The following is a 19057-nucleotide window of genomic DNA, read 5'->3' on the forward strand; positions in this document are numbered from 1 at the left end:
ATAAACATCTCCTTACAGAAAGCTTCACCATATTAATGTTTTTTTCCTTTGTTAAATAACAGCATATCTTTTAATCTGTTTATTATTAGCCTTATACAATTTCCTGAGAATTGGAATGTGCACCTTAATATAAACCATTTGAATTACAGCCAAGACTACCATCAGAGATGCTATTAAAGCAATCTTGATTCTGTCCAATCAAAATCAAGAATTCAACAGGGCTGTCCAATTGGAGAGATATAACCACTTTAGACTGTTAATGCAACACTGGGGCTTTTGCTATGTGTAGAACAGACATTCATATAACATACCAGGTTCAGAGACTGAGGGGGTGGTTCAGTACTTTTACTGTTCCTCAGATTTTTTTACGTTCTCTCTTCCACGTCTACACAGGTGATACAGCCCCGGGTGCCTTGGTGTTAACCTTCATTTTCTCCAGCACTCTTTTAGTTCATGGTATTTCTCCTTCTTCTCTTATTCCTCCCTTTGGCTGATAATGTCACTTGGGATTCCAACTTCGACCAACAATAACTTTTTTTTTTTTCCCCTTTTATTTCTTAATATTGTTTTGCTTTGATATGTAGGTCCAGCAGTCTCTTATTACTTTCTGAGGTTCTGATGACTGGCTGGGTATATGTGTTGATTTTATTCTACACACTCTCCTGGCTTATTATTGATTGGTTAGAGGGGATTCAGGCCTGTGTAGTGCAGAAGGGATATTGCACCTCGTTAGTATTTAACACACTTTATTGTTATTGAGTTACAGTGCATCCGGAATGTATTCTCAGCGCTTCACTTTTTCCACATTTTGTTATGTTACAGCCTTATTCCAAAATGGATTAAATTCATTATTTCCCTCAAAATTCTACAAACAATACCCCATAATGACAACGTGAAATAAGTTTGTTTGAAATCTTTGCAAATTTATTAAAAATAAAAAACAAAAAAGCACATGTGCATAAGTATTCACAGCCTTTGCTCAGTACTTTGTTGAAGCACCTTTGGCACCAATTACAGCCTCAAGTCTTTTTGAGTATGATGCTACAAGCTTGGCACACCTATTTTTGGGCAGTTTCTCCCATTCTTCTTTGCAGGACCTCTCAAGCTCCATCAGGTTGGATGGGGAGCGTTGGTGCACAGCCATTTTCAGATCTCTCCAGAGATGTTCAATCGGGTTCAAGTCTGGGCTCTGGCTGGGCCACTCAAGGACATTCACAGAGTTGTCCTGTAGCCACTCCTTTGTTATCTTGGCTGTCTGCTTAGGGTCGTTGTCCTGTTGGAAGATGAACCTTCGTCCCATTCTGAGGTTCAGAGCGCTCTGGAGCAGGTTTTCATCAAGGATGTCTCTGTACATTGCTGCATTCATCTTTTCCTTGATCCTGATTACTCCCAAAAAAAAAAAAAACGTCCCCACAGCATGATGCTGCCACCATCATGCTTCACTGTAGGGATGGTATTGGCCATGTGATGAGTGGTGCCTGTTTTCCTCCAGACATGACGCTTACCATTCAGGCCAAAGAGTTCAATCTTTGTCTTCTTCTTGGTCTGAGAGTCCTTCAGGTGCCTTTTGGCAAACTCCAGGCAGGCTGTCATTTGCCTTTTATTGAGGAGTGGCTTCCGTCTGGCCACTCTACCATACAGGCCTGATTGATGGAGTTCTGCAGAGATGGTTGTTCTTCTGGAAGCTTCTCCTCTCTCCACAGAGACATGCTGGAGCTCTGTCAGGGTGACCATTGGGTTTTTGGTCACCTCCCTGACTAGGGCGCTTCTCCCCCGATCGCTCAGTTTGGCCGGGTGGCCAGCTCTAGGAAGAGTCCTGGTGGTTCCAAACCTCTTCCATTTATGGATGATGGAGGCCACTGTGCTCATTGGGACCTTCAATGCTGCAGAAATGTTTCTGTATCCTTCCCCAGATCTGTGCCTCGATACAATCCTGTCTCAGAGGTCTCCAGACAATTCCTTGGACTTCATGGCTTAGTATGTGCTGTGACATGCATTGTTAACTGTGGGACCTTATATAGACAGGTGTGTGCCTTTCCAAATCATGTCCAATCAACTGAATTTACCACAGGTGGACTCCAATCAAGTTGTAGAAACATCTCAAGGATGATCAGTGGAAACAGGATGCACCTGAGCTCAATTTTGAGTGTCATGGCAAAGGGTGTGAATACTTATGTACATGTGCTTTTTTTGTTTTTTATTTTAATAAATTTGCAAAGATTTCAAACAAACTTCTTTCACGTTGTCATTATGAGGTATTGTTGTAGAATTTTGAGGAAAAAAAATAATTTAGGAATCCATTTTGGAATAAGGCTGTAACATAACAAAATGTGGAAAAAGTGAAACGCTGTGAATACTTTCCGGATGCACTGTAGATTCCAGTTTGTCCTCCAGTGAGTCACTAAAGATCTGATTAAATCTCTCAGGGCCAGATGATAGCTAAGCTGTTTGCAGCTGTTTTCAGGTGCAATTAGACTGCATTCAGCACTGAAACCCTTACCTCAGCGAAATTTTCTGCCTGACAGCCAACAAATTTACTGTTACCATTCTGAAGTTGATTATTTTCTTATAACAGCACACCTGAAGTGTTTTATTTCTCTTATACCACAGGTTAAGTAAGTACCTGTTCTCACTAATGTTGTATCGGGTATACTGTATATCATTCCTTCACCAGCCAGAATTACCTTTACATGGGGCCCTGGGATAATTTCTTAATTTACAGGTACTCCTCTGTTATTTTATTTCCATCCAGATCAGCCATGTTGGTGTTTTTGTCTGTCCTCCTCTGAGAAAATTAAACTACCTCCTATTTTTGCCAAACTAAGCAGCAGTCTGATCATTTTAGCCCTATTTAGATGCACATGTCCTTGATTTTCTATGCAGGTGTCACCTTGCGTTGGGAAAAATAGATGCCCGACTGTTGTTACTTTCCTACTTACTTTAATCGTGTAGCGCATGCATCCGTGACTCTCTCCCAGATATGAAACATTTTGTGAGTTGTAAAACAAACAAAAAAAATGGATGCTTTTTGTATACTTTGTTATTATTAATTTATTGTATTTTCTAATTGCTGCTGGAACTTTGATTCTGCCCAAACTGTAATAAGAGCCAGGGTGTCCTCTACTCCAGTGACTCTTCAACTGCTTGGACGTCATGCTGTGAATGGAGATGTGACCACATGACACAAACATCTGGGTTTGTAGAAAATATAGTCCACAAGAAACTCACGAGTTTTATCACTGAGGAGACATGTACAAATTTATTATCAATGTCCCCCTGATAAATTAATCCAATCCAATTAGGGCTTTAGAAAGCTGATTAACCAGCGGACGAATTACTGCCATTGCTTACCAAAGACATGTGACAAAGTTCTGTCAGTTATAAATTTTTTGGATTAAATAGCCTAACATTCTTTAAATCCACACAGACTTGAATCTGTTTACTTCATGGTTTACTTTGACAGGAATAATGAGTGAAACTTTGATTGAAATCAGGCCGCATGGTTGTCCTGTTCTACTTCTCATGTCCTATTGATTGGGATGTTATGCACTCACATAGTGGAAAGCTCTACATGACCCACTTCTCTGTATACTTCTAAACCATATTTTCCTCTCAGCAATGTCTTTTTCAAGCTTTCTATGCATTCATCTGCAAGTTTTCTTCTGCCTCAATCGTCTTTAACCACTGCACTGGTCTAAGACTCTGAAAGTGCAGAAAATAAATAAATGCCATGACCATCACAACAGCGAAGGAAAGCTAACAGTGACCAGATGGCATGATCTCATTCACACCATGCTAAGTGGCCCCTACTAGGTTGCATTCATTTTTGGCAGCATTAGCATTTTTTGGCTACACAAATCCCCCCCGGAAAAAAAAAAATATCACCTGTATGCCCAGAGCCACTGAGCTCATCAGTGATGTCGCTACTATGCTGAAGAGCCAGCAGCACTTCTAGTTGGATGACTCATGAACGAATATGTCTATGATCTCCTGGTGGAATAGCTTCCTTGAGAGTGGACATGCAGAGCTGACTAGCCACAACAATCTGCTAAAACCACAGGAGCTCCAGTTAAACAACTAAAACCACCTGTAATTTTGTGTTCTTTTTGGTGTCGGGGCACAACATTTACATTTAACAATCAACAAATCACTGAGATGTTAAAAGGGGCAAAAATGATGCCAGTGTTGGAAGACTCTTAAGAGATAAGTAAAAGACAGTGGTGGAATAAACAATATATTGTTGGAGAGATGTTCTGTTTCTGATATCCTGATGTGGATAAACAGTGATCATAAACACTGCTTAATATTGTGTATGTCCCTTTGTGCCTCCAAAACAGTTCTGAATTGTCGAGGTATGGACTCCACAAGACCTCTGTAAGTGTGCTGTGGTATTTGTCACCAAGACATTGGCAGGAAATCCTTTATGGTCCAGTTCTGATGCTCACGTGCCCATTGTAGGTGCTTTCAGATGTGGACAGGGGTCAGCATGGGCGCTCTCTGACAACTGATGTGCACTGTGTGTCCTGACATCTTACGGTCATAGCCAACTTTTTCAACAATTTGTACTACAGTAGCTCTTGTGTGTGACTGGACCAGATGGACTAGCCTTCATGCCCCACACACATGAATTAGCTTTGAGCACCCATGACCCTGTCACTGGTTCACTGTTTGTCCTTCCTTGGACCACTTTTGGTAGGTACTAACCACTGCATAGTGAGAACACCCCACACGACCTGCCGTTCTGACCCAGTCGTCTAGCAATCACATTTGGCCATTATCAAAGTCGCTCAGATCCTAACGCTCGCCCATTTCTCCTGCTGCTAACACATCAGTTTCGAGATCTGACCGTTCACGTGCTGCCTAATATATCCCACGCCTTGACAGGTTCCACTGTAACGAGATAATCAATGTTATTCATGTCACCTGTTAGTGGTTTTAATGTTATGGCTACGTATGTACTTAAGCACTGATGCATTGATCTTGTACATATGGCTATCGGTGTCATTAGTGCCTTTACAGCTTACGTTTTCTGCTGCTGGAGGAATGAAGATGGTTCATGCTCTCCAAAGGTTTTGCACGACCATCTTCTCACTTCTCACTCACATTTGTTTTTGTTGTAATTTGATTTGGAATTTGGTTAAAACGTGAAAATTAGTTGGAGCTTGTAGTGTAGCTTTTCTGAACTGTACTGAAGTGTATTAAACAAGAAAAAATAAAGACAGTACACAGTTCATAACTTGAACCATGGTCAAATTTTGTCAATTAATTGCCAATTGGTCTAGTTAATAGATTTATAAATAGTCCACACCTGAGCTATCTTTACTTCTTTTCCATTTTTTTTTTTAACTTCGGAGGGCAATATATGTATACACCTTTATGTCCTGCAATTATTGAAAACTGCAAAAAGCAGTCAGTAAAGCTCAAAGAGGTGAGATTGTTCTGATACTGTTCAGAGCCTCTCTAAACGTCAACTTACTTCTGAATTTCTTTTTTCTGCTGTTTTGTTCACAGTGCATTGAGACAATATAGACACGCGTCCAATTCCAGGTTGGTTCATAACATTTCCAGTTGACTGGAACTTCTTAATTATTGCCCTGATGGTGGAAATGGGCATTTTCAATGCTTGTTATTTTCTTATAGCCACTACTCATTTTGTGAAGCTCAAAAACATTACAGCTATATTCCTTGCTCTTACCCATTGTTATGAATGACTAAAGGAATCTGGCCTATGTGTTACCTCATATGTATACCCCTGTGAAACAAGAAGTCCTAGTTGAACAATTTCCTGTTCCTAGTCACCCATGTGTCCTAAAATTTTTTAAATATACTTCAAATATATTTTTCTCATATGAATTCATAGCAGTGCCAATAATTGTTGCACACCTATATTTAACAAAGATTTTTTTTTGATAAACCTGTGTTGTGTTTGCAATTGTTTGATATATATAAGATTAGTTTTGTGAATTTTATCACTAAAATATCAAAAGGTTAAACAATTAAGACAATTTTTCGCAGCCTTCTCTAATGATAGATACATAGATAGTTAGAGATGTATAATAAATAATAATTATTATAATTATTTTAAACAATAGAGAATTTTTCACGGACTTCTTTGCTCATATTTACCGAGGGTGTGTGTGTGTGTGTGTGTGTGTGTGTGTGTGTGTGTGTATATATATATATATATATATATATATATATATATATATATATATATATATATATATGTATATGTATGTTTGTGTGTGTGTGTTACATAAAAATAAATCAAGTTCTAGGAATATATGCTGCAAAAAAATCTCGATTTTGATAAGGAAGTTAAGAGAGAAGTCAGCAGACACTCAACAAGATTGCAGGACAACCTGAAAGCAGCAGGAACAACAATTAATAAAAAAACAATAAGCAATGAACTGTACCACAATCATCTCCATTCCTACATCTCACACAGAAAAAGAAGCACAGAAAGTCATGACTAAAAGCATTTAGACAAATCAGAGCTCTTTTTGAACAATATAATCTGGTCAGAGGAGACAAAAATAGAACTTTTAGAGCTCTTTGGAAATTATCAGCTTGTCATGTTTGGAAAAAAGACAAATTGCACGCATGATCTAGAGGTCGATGGATTTTACCGATACCGATAACTAGGTTGGGCGATATCTGCTGAACTAAAATATTGCTGAAATTTATTACAAAAATAAACAGTAGTGACTGTACCGTGAAAATGTACTGTAATTTTTTTTAATGAAATAAAGATATAATATATTAATATGTATTACCTATTAATAAATATTAAAGTAAATAAAAGGTATACATCCAAACTGAACTAAAAAGTTACACTCCAAATAACAAATAAAAATTCAACAATTCACTTCAAATAACACAACAAAATTTGTCAGTGATTATTTCGCCTCTAGAGGCCGCTCTCGTACTGTATAATGAAGGCAGACCCCTCTCAGCCACACCCAGCATGCACGCAACTGGGGAAAACAGTGTGGATTTTTTTGCAAATAACCAATAGTTCCGGCAATCGATTATCGATGCTGGAAAATCCAATCAATAGGTCGACCTCTAGTATGATCCCAACAACACCATACCCACAGTGAAGTATGGAGGTGGAAGCATCATGATGTAGGGTTGCGTCATCGAAGGAATCATGAATGGAGTTTAGTTCCAGGACATTTTAGAGGAGAATTTAACCTCATCAGCCAAGAAACTGACTATGGTGAAAATATGGTCACTTCAACAAGACAACACCCCCAAACATACAGCCAAAATCACTTAAGAGGACCTTGCATGGCCTAGCCAACCTATTCAATATTTATGGAGGATTTTAAAATTGCAAGTCCATCAGAGGGATCCTCGTAATCTTGGAGAATTGAAGATGGTTTGCCAAGAGGAATGGGAAAAAAAACTGAACCACATTGCTGCATAAACCTAATTACTTCTTACCACAGATGCCTCAAAGTTGTAATTGCCATAACAGCTTTGCAACAAAGTACTCATTTTGATCATTTGTGGTGTCCCTATCAATTTTATTTCTGAAACATATCTTGGTTTTTGGTTATAAATACGTACTTTTTTGTTCATCATTTATAAGTACAAACCCAAAAGATGGTGATAATTGCACTAAAAAGTATATTAAATACCAAAATCAAAAGTGTCTGAATACTTATTTCCCCTCACTGCATCAGATATTCTTTTAAAGAGTGAAAAGAATGAGAATAAGTGTCACGTAATGGGGGTTAGGACGGATGCAAGTGCGGGTAAGAGCTTTTATTAAAGACAGGCAGGCAGACAAATCCAAATCATGAGACAACAGCATGGTCAAAAACAGGCAAACAGGCACAAACCAAGCAAAACAGGAATCGAGAAGCGTGGACGAGAACAGGATCAAAACAAGGACACAAAACACACTGAACACCGGCTTGGTAAACGGAAACACACCTAATACTTCGCAAAGAATGACTGCATTGCAATTCCTTTTAAACCGTGGTTGTGATTGTGCTGCGAATCGGATGCCGGTGTGCGTGATTAGATTGAAAGCGAGTGTTCTGTGAATTGCGGTCCATGGCGGCCATGTTTGTAGGCCGCAGTGCAGGATTGGGAATCGTAGTCACTGGTTTGCTGTGATATGATAATAAACAGAGTGGCTGCACTATGATTAAGATAATCATGATCAACACCTAGTACAGGAAGAAGGCAGGCAAGTTGCAAGCATTGAAAACAAACGGACTGTTTCAGTCTGTCCTACTGTACTCTATTGTAGCTACCCATCTTTACAAAATTTCAGTAAACTGGTGCCATGAAGGCAAATGAGCTCACACAAACAGTGAATTACCACCAACAAAAAAAAAGTGAGCAAAAGCTGAGGCTCTTCACTTTTATCTTTGCTATTTGATCGAGACCTCACAGGTTGAAAGCTTCACAGACTCAGCAGGATTTATTTTTCCGGTGAGCCCTTGATGCTGCACAGATAAAACACCAGTTTCAAAAATGAAAATAACTTACCGTTTCCTCCAAGAACACCCAGATGAGTGCGTGTGTGTGTGTGTGTGTGTGTGGTTTGCATGCATAATTGGATGTCAGCTCCTTGCTCTGTCCTTATGATGCATGTGCAAATATTAAATATTCATAGCACAACAACTGCCTAATCTTTTAGCATGGTCTTGTGTTCATATATTTGGGGGGAAAAACAAACAAACAAACAAACAAACAAAAAAACTTACATACACCTTAAGATAAACAAACTTGATAGTTCTAAATAATGTTGTTGTTTTTTTACTAAAACACACTTAACATAGTTTCTACTTCCTTTTAGTCCAAATCACTAAGGTGTTTCCTTCAGAACTAGTCAAGTATTCTTGCTTGCTTTTTTCCTTGACCAAGTACCTAAGCAGAGTAATGACCTTGTGACAATGGCCCCATGTGAGTATTGTAGTAAGTGGATTCAAAGATGTTGAGTATGGTGCTCTAATCCCTTGTGTCTTGCTAACAAGCTTAATTTTGTTGCACCATGCACCAGGGATGACAATTATTCTTGTGTTTAACTTATTACTACCACCATCATGGTTATTCGTGTCACTGGAATAGACATGTGGCCTACTGTTTATCAGCGTATGGCAGCATGGGCACTGCAGATGCAGTGTAACCGTCATAATATGCGGTAGTTACATCATCAACCTCTTGTAGAGGTGGCTCAGAGCAGGATGGCAAGCCTCCTCAAATGCCAGGGAAATACTGCTGGCTATTCATTATCTTCCTCTGATGCTGTGTGAAGTGAGCAACAGATATGGCTGCAGAACTTGATGAGATGAAAGTTAAATAAGCTCCTTCGCCACACTGCATCGGCAAGAAGAGAAATGGGCAGAAGACTCGGCTAAACAGCCCCATGGAAGGAGAGGAGTGAGTGCCTTTGCTAAAGCCCACAGTAGAGGACCTAGCAGCAGGCATGGGCTAAACATAAGAGCTGTTAGTGGCAATGCAACAGCGCAAAGGAAGTGCACAGGTGTGTTCACATACAGAGACAGACCCTAAAGTTTCAGTGGCTGTCAAACACTAGTTATTCGGTATTCCTTGAGTCTGATGTTCAGAGTGTAATGCAGTAGTGTGGCTCAGAAGCAGCAAATGCACTGTGATACTAAAGCTGCCTTAGTGAAACTGAATCTGACTGAATGCCTAACCCAATTAGTGGTATAGTCACCCAAGAGAGTGACTGTGCTATCCCACAGTGTATCAACTGCATTAAAGAGCCCTTATGCACACTCAACAGCACACAGAGTCTGCAACCTGAGAAAAAGGCATGCATGCAACTCCTCTGTTATAGACACCACTGGTCTCAGTAGTGGCACAGACCGACGAAACCTTTCATGTAAATCCTGCCATGTCTCTGGCACCCAGGAGTGGGAGACACTAGATTATCACCTCCTTCTGTCATAGACATTTTCAAGCAGAAGGCTACCATTAGGCACTCTTGGCTGCCATCTCCAAAGTTCTTAAATCTGTTCTTGAGTTAAAAAGGAATACTGTCAGGAGATGAGGAGAGTGAGTACAAATACTGAGAGCCAAGAGAACAAACGGCTGTGCGCTCTGTGTGGGAGGGATGGCGTACTTTCTCTCCGTCAATCCCAGTGATACTAGCCAATCGTGGGCATTTGTGAGCCCAGGTATGTGGAGGAGGGCAGTTAGAGCTTTCCACCAAGTGTGTTACACTGCCCTGTGATGCAGCAAGAGAAACAGTTCGAAAAAGATGCAGTTGGTTGTCTGGGAGGGAGAATGTGTTAGCCTTCATCTTCCCCAGGTGGTAGCTGTTGTATGAAGCGGAGAGCTAGCTAGGGTAACGTAGTGTAACGGTACACGCATTCATACCAAAAATTTTCAGTACAGGTCTTTCGGTTTGGCACGCATGTGTTCTGAACAATTGCAGCATTGTTTTAACCACTGAACGTGAAGAACTTCTGTGTGCGCCAAACTTAATTTGAAACTCCAAGCTTCCCCCCAGCAACTTCCACAAAAGACCAGATGTTGTTGGTTCAACTACCCAACTAAGCATGCACAAGTAGTTATGGCGAACGAAGTTAAACCAGAACCTGAGGATCCTCCACAATCATTAAAGTCTCCAGTTTGGGAACATTATGATTTCTCAGTTAACTACAATGACGACGGAGAAAGGCAGGTGAATTGGATGAAAGCGATTTGCCGGCAATCGGGTATCTAGCTGACTGTATGTCGAACTTGCTCACTCAACTGAGACGACATCGCCTGAATGTGAACATCACTGATACAAGGAAAAAACTGAGTGGAGTGCAAAGCCAGATCACCATGTGAAGCTGAAAGCTGCAAATTTGAATACAAATACAGTACAGTTAATACAGTTAATATCTTAATGGATATTTATTGTATTATATTTGTATTTAATTGAGAGAATAATGATCATGATTTTATTTAAGGAAATTTGACTTTTTTATTAGTAGGTTGCAGCCGGTTGCAGAAGTATTGAAAGAGTTTTTTATTTAAAGACAGAGCCATAGTTTGCTCACTGAACCACTGTTTAATAAAAAAGAAAATAAAGAAGCAATTGTATGCGATTGTATGTCCCTGTTGACCAAACACAAGGGTCCGCTAACCTGGGACCCATGCCAACTGACTATACTGATGGCAGAAGTGCAGGACCTTGCTACTACAGCAACAAGCAATAGAGATTTTAAAAACTTGGCCATGTTCCTTTCAAGAAAATTTCAATTTAAATAAAAGGGGCCATAATTCTAGATTATGGCTTGGCTGTGACCACAGATCTGAAAGATGCATTTCCACCTTTCAATTGCTGTGGGATACAGGCGAAATTTCTGCTTCCATGTCAGTGGAGTGTTATCTCTTTCCACTTGGGTTATCTTTGGCACCCAGATTTCACAAAGAATGAAGAGTATGTGAAGAGCCATAGAGCGCCTGCAATGCTAGGGTACAGTCCCAACAGCAAGTTTTGAGCCAGAAAAATGTCCTGATCTTGCAAGTGGAAGTACTACGACTAAAGTTAATCAGGAAAAGGGTAACTTGACTCGTTAGGAGACTGTCCAATGAGCATGAAGTATGGATGCAGTCATGAAACTACAAGTGGCCACAGATCACCCATATGTAGGCTGGGACTCTATTAATTGAAACTCTAGTACTAAAACTGGATTTGGTGAATGATGTTGGCTGCATGCTCAGTGCCTGTCATGCATATTACAAAAACAGGTTTCAGTTGTAGTCTGCGCACTCCTTGAGGCACTGGTCCAGTGCATATTTTCTTCCTGCAAAGAGGGAAATTGTAATGACAGCAAAGGTTTAAAAGAACCAAATTGAAGAAATTGTGGCTAATGCTACAACATTTTCAGGACCCCCGGCGGGTCACACATACTAGCGCAGACTGACAACACCACAGTGGTGTTTTAATAATAATAGTAATGATAATAATAATACTACATTTAATTTATACAGTACCACTCTCATACACAAGGTCACTGAAAAAGCACACCAAAAAAATCAACTGGATTTAGTGTAGATGCGCCATGTATGGCCTTTATTTGTAAGTTGAAGGACTTTAAACTGGATGCACTGTGAAACAGGTAGCCAGTGTTGCCAGGACTGGGGTGATGAGAGGAATTTTTTTTTGAATGAGAGAAAATTCTAGCTGCAGAATTTTGAATGTATTGTAGTGGATGCAGGGTTTTTTATTTTTATTTTAGGAATTCCAATAAAGATGGAGTTTCTGCATTGGTCTTACAGTAGGATTCATAGTCGCCCTATTAAGGTCAAGTGAAAAGTTATTTATTTGTGATACAATGGATTTTGGGCTAATGAGTAGAACTTCAATTTTGCTGGGATTCAGTTTTAGAAAGTTCACGAATACATGATAAAGGGATAGGGAGTGGCAAGATGGAGGTAGTTTGGGTGCTAACATAAATCTGAGTATCATCAACGTAACTGTAACTGTGAATGAAGACCATTGTGGGCAACATGTAAATAAGGAGAAGGGGGCCAAGGACTGATCCCTGGGAAACACCATAAGAAACAGTGTCAGTGGAAGGTTTATACTTCCCAATGGTGATAAACTGAGATCTATCAGTAATATATGAGATAAAACCAACCACAACTGTTCAGAAGCAAAAAATGATACAATAGAACAATAGCCATCCAGCACGAACCATGACAAAATGGTTGACAAAATTGAGGTCAAGCAAACAAGCTCTAGAAATGCAAGATATCTTTGCTAGACTGTGGATCTCCTCTTGCTGGATCTCCCCTAAAAATGCATGTGGCAGCACTGTCTCCACAACAGGGACAGACTGGGCTTTACCACTGAGCGCTTCATGCAAAACAATGGTCCCAGGTTAGCCCACTGGGTAAAGGATGAATACTTAACAAGCAAGCATGCTTAGAACAGTATTACTACTTGAGCACTTAAGTGATTCTCATCCTCAATAGGGAGCAGTACCAACACAAGTGATTCTCACCCTCAGTATGGAGCAATATCAACACTTGAGTGATTTTCATTCTCAGTATGGTATCTGTACTACAGCAGAGTGCTGTGTGCTGTGTGTTATTGTCTGGAAAGGGGTGCCATTGGGTAGTGTTACACACCCTTGTGATGACTTTGATATATGACCTCCACTAGTTCAGAAGAAAACTATCCTGGTGGTCCGCAATGAAGGACGTAGAAAGGATGGTTCCATATGTAACTGTGGTTCTACGACCGAGTAGATACTCAGTGTACATGACCATGGACAACAGTTTGCATTGCGTTCGATAAATACAACAGGCATTTGTGCCACTGTCCATTTTTAAAAGTGGTATACAAATAAAACTGAATTGAATCAGCATTTTGATTGGTGAGGGTGAAGCTTATGCAAGGTTGACCCACAACACCATAAGTGCCTTTTTATTGCCATAAGTAACTCTGGTGTGTCTAAGCTCATCCATGTTTGGCCCTGAACTATCTTCTATCTGGTATTATTTATATGTTAGATGTCACGTTATTATTTTTTGTCATTTATCAATATGACTGAAAACAGATGTAGAGATGTACCTAACATATACATACAAACATTTGATTGGTACTGGATCTTGGTATTGGATATTTGGGATTTTGACATATTTCCCAAAAGCACTGTTGGAATTAAGACTGATAAATGTTAGAGCAAGCATCAAACCATGCTCCTCTCTAGTTAAAATGATCTTAACGTGATGATACTTTTGGGAAACTCATTCCAGATTGGTAAATCGGTTAATGTTATGCTATACTAGTTTAGGTGACATTATATCTAGCTGTTGTTTTAAATGTGCTCCTAGAATTTCAAGGTACATGAAAGCCTACTTTTTAAAGAGCTCATCTGAGAAGATAGTGTTTCTATATCGTTTTGATCAACTACTGAGAATAATGCTTTTTGCTGTAGGAAGCTGTTTTATCTAGCGGTTTTCCTAACCAGTAACATTGTTAAGGGAACAGTAATTGCACTTCCCAAAAACAGTTCATGCCCAAGTCCCACCGTTTCGTCAGTGGCTAATCTCACCTAGATACTGTAGACTTTTAACAAAGAACTGCTAGCTATACTAAACATTGCCAGTGGTAGATCTGTGATAAGAAGTTGGACTAATGATCAGAAGGTTGTGAGTTCAAATCCCAATGCTGTCACTGCCGGGCCCTTGAGCAAGGCCCTCAACTGTTCTGTTGCATAAATGAGATAAATGTAAGTCACTCTGGATAAGGGCATCTGTCATATGCTGTAACTGTAATGTAAACATCCTCAGTACTGTTAAATACTGTTTTTAATCCACAGTACTGTTGACTATATAGTATGCAGTAGAAGAAGAGTAATGATTTATAATCCCACAATCCGGTGTCACCCAGAAGATAACGAGTTCTCTTTTGAGTCCGGTTCCTCTCAAGGTTCTTCCCCCCTCATGTCGTCTCAGGGAATTTTTCCTTGCTGCCGAGTTGCTCATTAGGGATCTAGATGTCTGTAAAACTTTACAAATAAAAGGGAAGTGAACTGAAAAATAGGACAACGGACAATGGAAAAATAGGACAATTTCCTTTATGACACCTGTAGCGTGAACCTCTAGGGCCAGAGCTAATGAAGTGACACACAACGTTTGGTCTCGAACAACGACGTCGATATGGAACATCCGAGAAGAGAGTCATCTGAACAGGTTAATTAAGGGCTGTAAGTGTTAGAGTGTAAGATGCGTTAATTCCAGAACAATGAAGGAAGCACCTCATTAACAACATCTGAACAGGAATGAAGTGGCACCTGCAGTCCAGGTGTGATCTCAGGAGGACCACGAATATCACATAACACTAATGCCTTATTAACTGTTTAACTAGAATAACAATTTATAAATAACGCAGAACATTATGTTGGCTTTGTCAAGCCAACATTATGACACTTAGACCAAATATGCTACAAAGGACTGGTGTGTATCATCATGTTTGTGTTTTGTTCAGGAAAAGTGCATGTCAGCGGTGACACAGCAAAGACTCTCTCTCTGTGTACTGTCTCTTCTAATAACGCGCATAAACATCCCAAACACACCGGAAAACAGGAAAGATTTCTTCACATATGTTCCTCAATACTTACATTTTCAGTCTCTCGCTCATTTACAGTGGGTAAAGGCATCCGGATAGACATGTTTGGGTTTTGAGGCCGGCTCGAGCTAACGCGTATTTCAGTCCCCGCTGGACCCTACATCTCTAACGGCCTGTCACACGGCTCGCGCGCTACCATAACAAAAACCCATAGCCACATCCAAACCAACTTCCGGAAGTCCAATATCCAGAATGGTGGTGTTCATGAAGAAAACCAGCTGGTGTGAATGAAGATGCTCCGCTGTTATCCGCTGTTACTCCATCAGTCTTCTTGGCTCATGTGCGTGCAGCGGCCAACCGGATGGATGCGAGAGCGCGTGAGCTGTATACCAAATGTATCCGTGGTCCCTACATAGACTCCCTGTGTTGAAGTAAAGGCATCAACACTCACTCAGGGCTCCATGTTATCAATAGGGAGATTCAGATGTCGACTTCTGCCACCTACCGGAAATATGATATCGCTGCAGGCACTCCTGTTTCCACTCGGCGCGCTTGCGCCTCCCAACGCATGCGCACAAGAGAGAACGCAGGTGTTGGAGGTTAAAACAGGTGCATCATGTGAATTCAGATAATAGTTCCATAACAACCTCACCTCCTCATGTACAACAAATCCAGTCCAAACAGGGCTTAACAATATCAACATGTGACCGTTAGTATTTTTTACATAAAAATTCTGTTTTATAAAATAAAACAACAACAACAACAACAACAACAATAATAATAATAATAATAATAATAATAATAATAATAATAATAATCCTGCATATAAAGTAAAAGTTTATTTATAGAGCACTTTTAAAAACAAAGTGTTTACCAATGTGCTGTACAAACATAATCAGAATAAAACAGTAAACACATACAACAAAACATAAAACAAGAACAAAATCATAAAAAAACAGCTCTCATAATGAGTTAAACGCCAAAGAGTAAAAATGAGTTTTAAGACTAGATTGAAAAGCAGAAAGTGTCTGGGCCTGCCGAACATGTAAAGGCAATTATTCCAAAGTTTTGCGGCTGCAACTGCAAAAGATCAGTTGAAGATGACTGATTACAACTAATTACCATGGGTTTGTTCTACAACATGTATAACAAGTTGATCTAGCAAGGAAAAAAAGAGTTAATGAGTTAAATGACTAATTTCTTACTAAAGTAGTTATTTTACTTCATTATATGTTTTATAGTAACACAATTTTTTGTTACTTTTGTCAGGTTCCTCTCAAGCTTGTTTGAATTGAATTGAATGACTTGACATAGTATTTAGGCTACTCTGAAACCAGTTGGGACCATCCATCCATCTTCAACCGCTTTATCCTTTTCAGGGTCATGGGGAAACCTGGAGTCTACCCCAGGAAGCATCAGGCACAAGACGGGGTACACCCTGGACAGGGTGCCAATCCATTGCAGGGAACACAATCACATACACACTCACACACCCATTCATATACTACGGACACTTTGGACATGCCAGTCAGCCTACCATGCATGTCTTTGGACTGGGGGAGGAAACCGGAGTACCCAAAGGAAACCCCCACAGCACGGGGAGAACATACAAACATGCAAACTCCGCACACACAGGGCCACGGTGGGAATCAAACCCCCAACCCTGGAGGTGTTAGGCAAACGTGCTAACCACTAAGCCACCGTGTGCCCCCAGTTGGGACCATCACTGACAAATGAATTCAATTAGATTTCCACTACTGTTTCCAATCTCAACCTTTTGCAGTTTACTATGTGAGTTGTGTATTAAGGTTCTCTAGTCTGTGAAGTCTTGGACTTAGATGGCCCATTTCTGCAGCAAACTTTAAATATTACTTTGATTTTCATGGACAATTATGGCATTTTAAGGCAATGAAATTTAACATTTAATGATGTCCTGTTGGATATCAGATCTTCAGAGTGTGTGTCATGGAGGTGTACATAATTTTCATTTTCCTCTCTGCCCAGTGTCAAGTTTGTTGTAGACTAGAACAGGATTTCTTCTAGTATGGCAGTGTTTCCAACTCCAACCATCAGTAGACTCTTGGAATCTTGATCATTCCTACTCTCCTAATGTACTCAATGAGCTACTCAGCTAGATTAGTTCTAATTTTAAATACATTGAATGGTTATTGAACTACATATACAGTAGGTAGATAAGTGCCCTATTACAGCCAAACAAAGGAGTACCTCAAAATTAAACAGTACAGGCAGCATGGGTGGTAAATAAGTAAAGTAGGAACATAGGGACACATATTAATAGTTATAATACAACTCCTCTGACATCCTTTCAATGAGATCACTGAGATGTAGCCTCCTTTTGACTTCAGTACCGTTTTTTTCAAACACCATCTTACTGAGTTCATAAACTCTGCATTTTTAGATTGAGTTAAGCGCAAGAGGAAGCACGTTAACATATTTTTGGTTAGGATACGTTGGTACTGTACCATGGATTGGGGCTCATGGTTTGTCCTTCCATTTGTGTTTGGTAATGTCTTAATTTATTCATGTTACTACATTGGTTGAGCCAGCTCTACAGGCAGATAAGAAAGGTTGCTCACAGCTCAACCAGTGACTGCATATATGAGACAACATGGTGCCATTTACAGTCATTGTGTGGTTTCAAAGCATTTATTGGTCAAATTAAAAGTTGCGATCTTTGACTGAGTTTGTGCAGTAGGTCAGAAGCAGAGCCAGTGTCTGTGCAGTAGCGTGCATGTATGCTTGTAGTGTGCATGTTGAGAGGTTCAGTGGATATAAAAAATAAAAAATAAAAAATAAAAACACACCCCTGTTACACACCTCTGTTAAAATGGCAGGTTTTTGTGATGTGACAAAAAATTTTTTAACATAGATGAATCATGTGAGAACTTTTTCCACCCTCAATGTGAAATTACAACATATAAAAATTAAGTGAAAATGGCAAAATCCTGCAGATATGGGCCAGCAGCTTCGGGTTATGTTCACATCAACCATCAGAATGGTGGGAAAATGTGATCTCAGTGATTTTGACAGTGGCATGATTGTTGATGCCAGATGGGTTTGTGTATTTCTATAACTGCTGATCTCCTGGGATTTTCACACAGCGGTCTCTAGAGTATATATAAAGTACTGTGCAAAAGTTTTAGGTACCCAATTTTTTTTTAATACAAACTTTGTTATAGATTTTAATTTTATGACTTCTACATTATAAAGTCAGTACAAAAAAAAAATTTTGATTCCCAAACATTAGTTTTCCAGCAGAAAATTAAATGTTACAGAAAAATGTTTGTATGTCAGTAAAGAAAGCAGCGTATTACGTAAGAGACACTTTTCAGACAAAAACCACAATGAAGGCTGCTGGATTTTGCTGCAAAAATAAGAAGTAAGTGTGACAGTCAAAGTCTCCAGAAGAACCGTGTCTGATTCTTCAAGATACTCAATAAAACTTACAGCCCATTTCCTTATAAAACAGCACTAATTCTACCTGAGACTACTTTTTTTTGTCACACCAAATTATGACTTTGTTTAATTAATTAATGTTTATATATATATATATATATATATATATATATATATATATATATATATATATATATATATATATATATTCAAATTCAATATAGAACTAGACCCTTAAATATTAACCTCAAGCAGATTTTTAATGATAAAATAACTTAACTTTGTCCACCAGATGGCAGTGTTGTCTTTTTATTTGCGTGAACAAGGCTCTTCGGAGCAGTCCATAGATAATAATCTGAAGGGTAACAGGAATTACGCATTTTAGTTAAACAAAGCTTTTAACAGTTAGGTTATTGGACCGAGAATTATATTTAGTGACCTACAACAATAAAAGAAAGAAGATGGTGAAATATGGTTTAAAGGGATAGAACAATTGAGAGAGTTTATTTTAAAAAATAATAATAAATTTAGTACTAAATTAATTGCTTATTTCAGGGCTTTCATTGCTTAGTAGTTTTT

The 19057-nt window shown here is 39.3% G+C and overlaps 1 protein-coding gene across 1 annotated transcript in view; it reads right to left on the minus strand.

Moving 5' to 3' along the window:
* LOC128604158 (serine/threonine-protein kinase MARK1-like) overlaps positions 1-15742 on the minus strand; it is a 30341-nt gene extending 14599 nt beyond the window's left edge. Inside the window, exon 1 of the mRNA XM_053619029.1 lies at positions 15114-15742. Coding sequence (XP_053475004.1) covers positions 15114-15164 — 51 coding nt within the window. The 5' untranslated portion in view covers positions 15165-15742. The remainder of the gene's footprint in view (positions 1-15113) is intronic.
* Positions 15743-19057: the final 3315 nt, after the last annotated feature.

The sequence above is a fragment of the Ictalurus furcatus genome, chromosome 29 (assembly GCF_023375685.1).
Source record: "Ictalurus furcatus strain D&B chromosome 29, Billie_1.0, whole genome shotgun sequence".
In the NCBI taxonomy this organism is placed as follows: domain Eukaryota; kingdom Metazoa; phylum Chordata; class Actinopteri; order Siluriformes; family Ictaluridae; genus Ictalurus; species Ictalurus furcatus.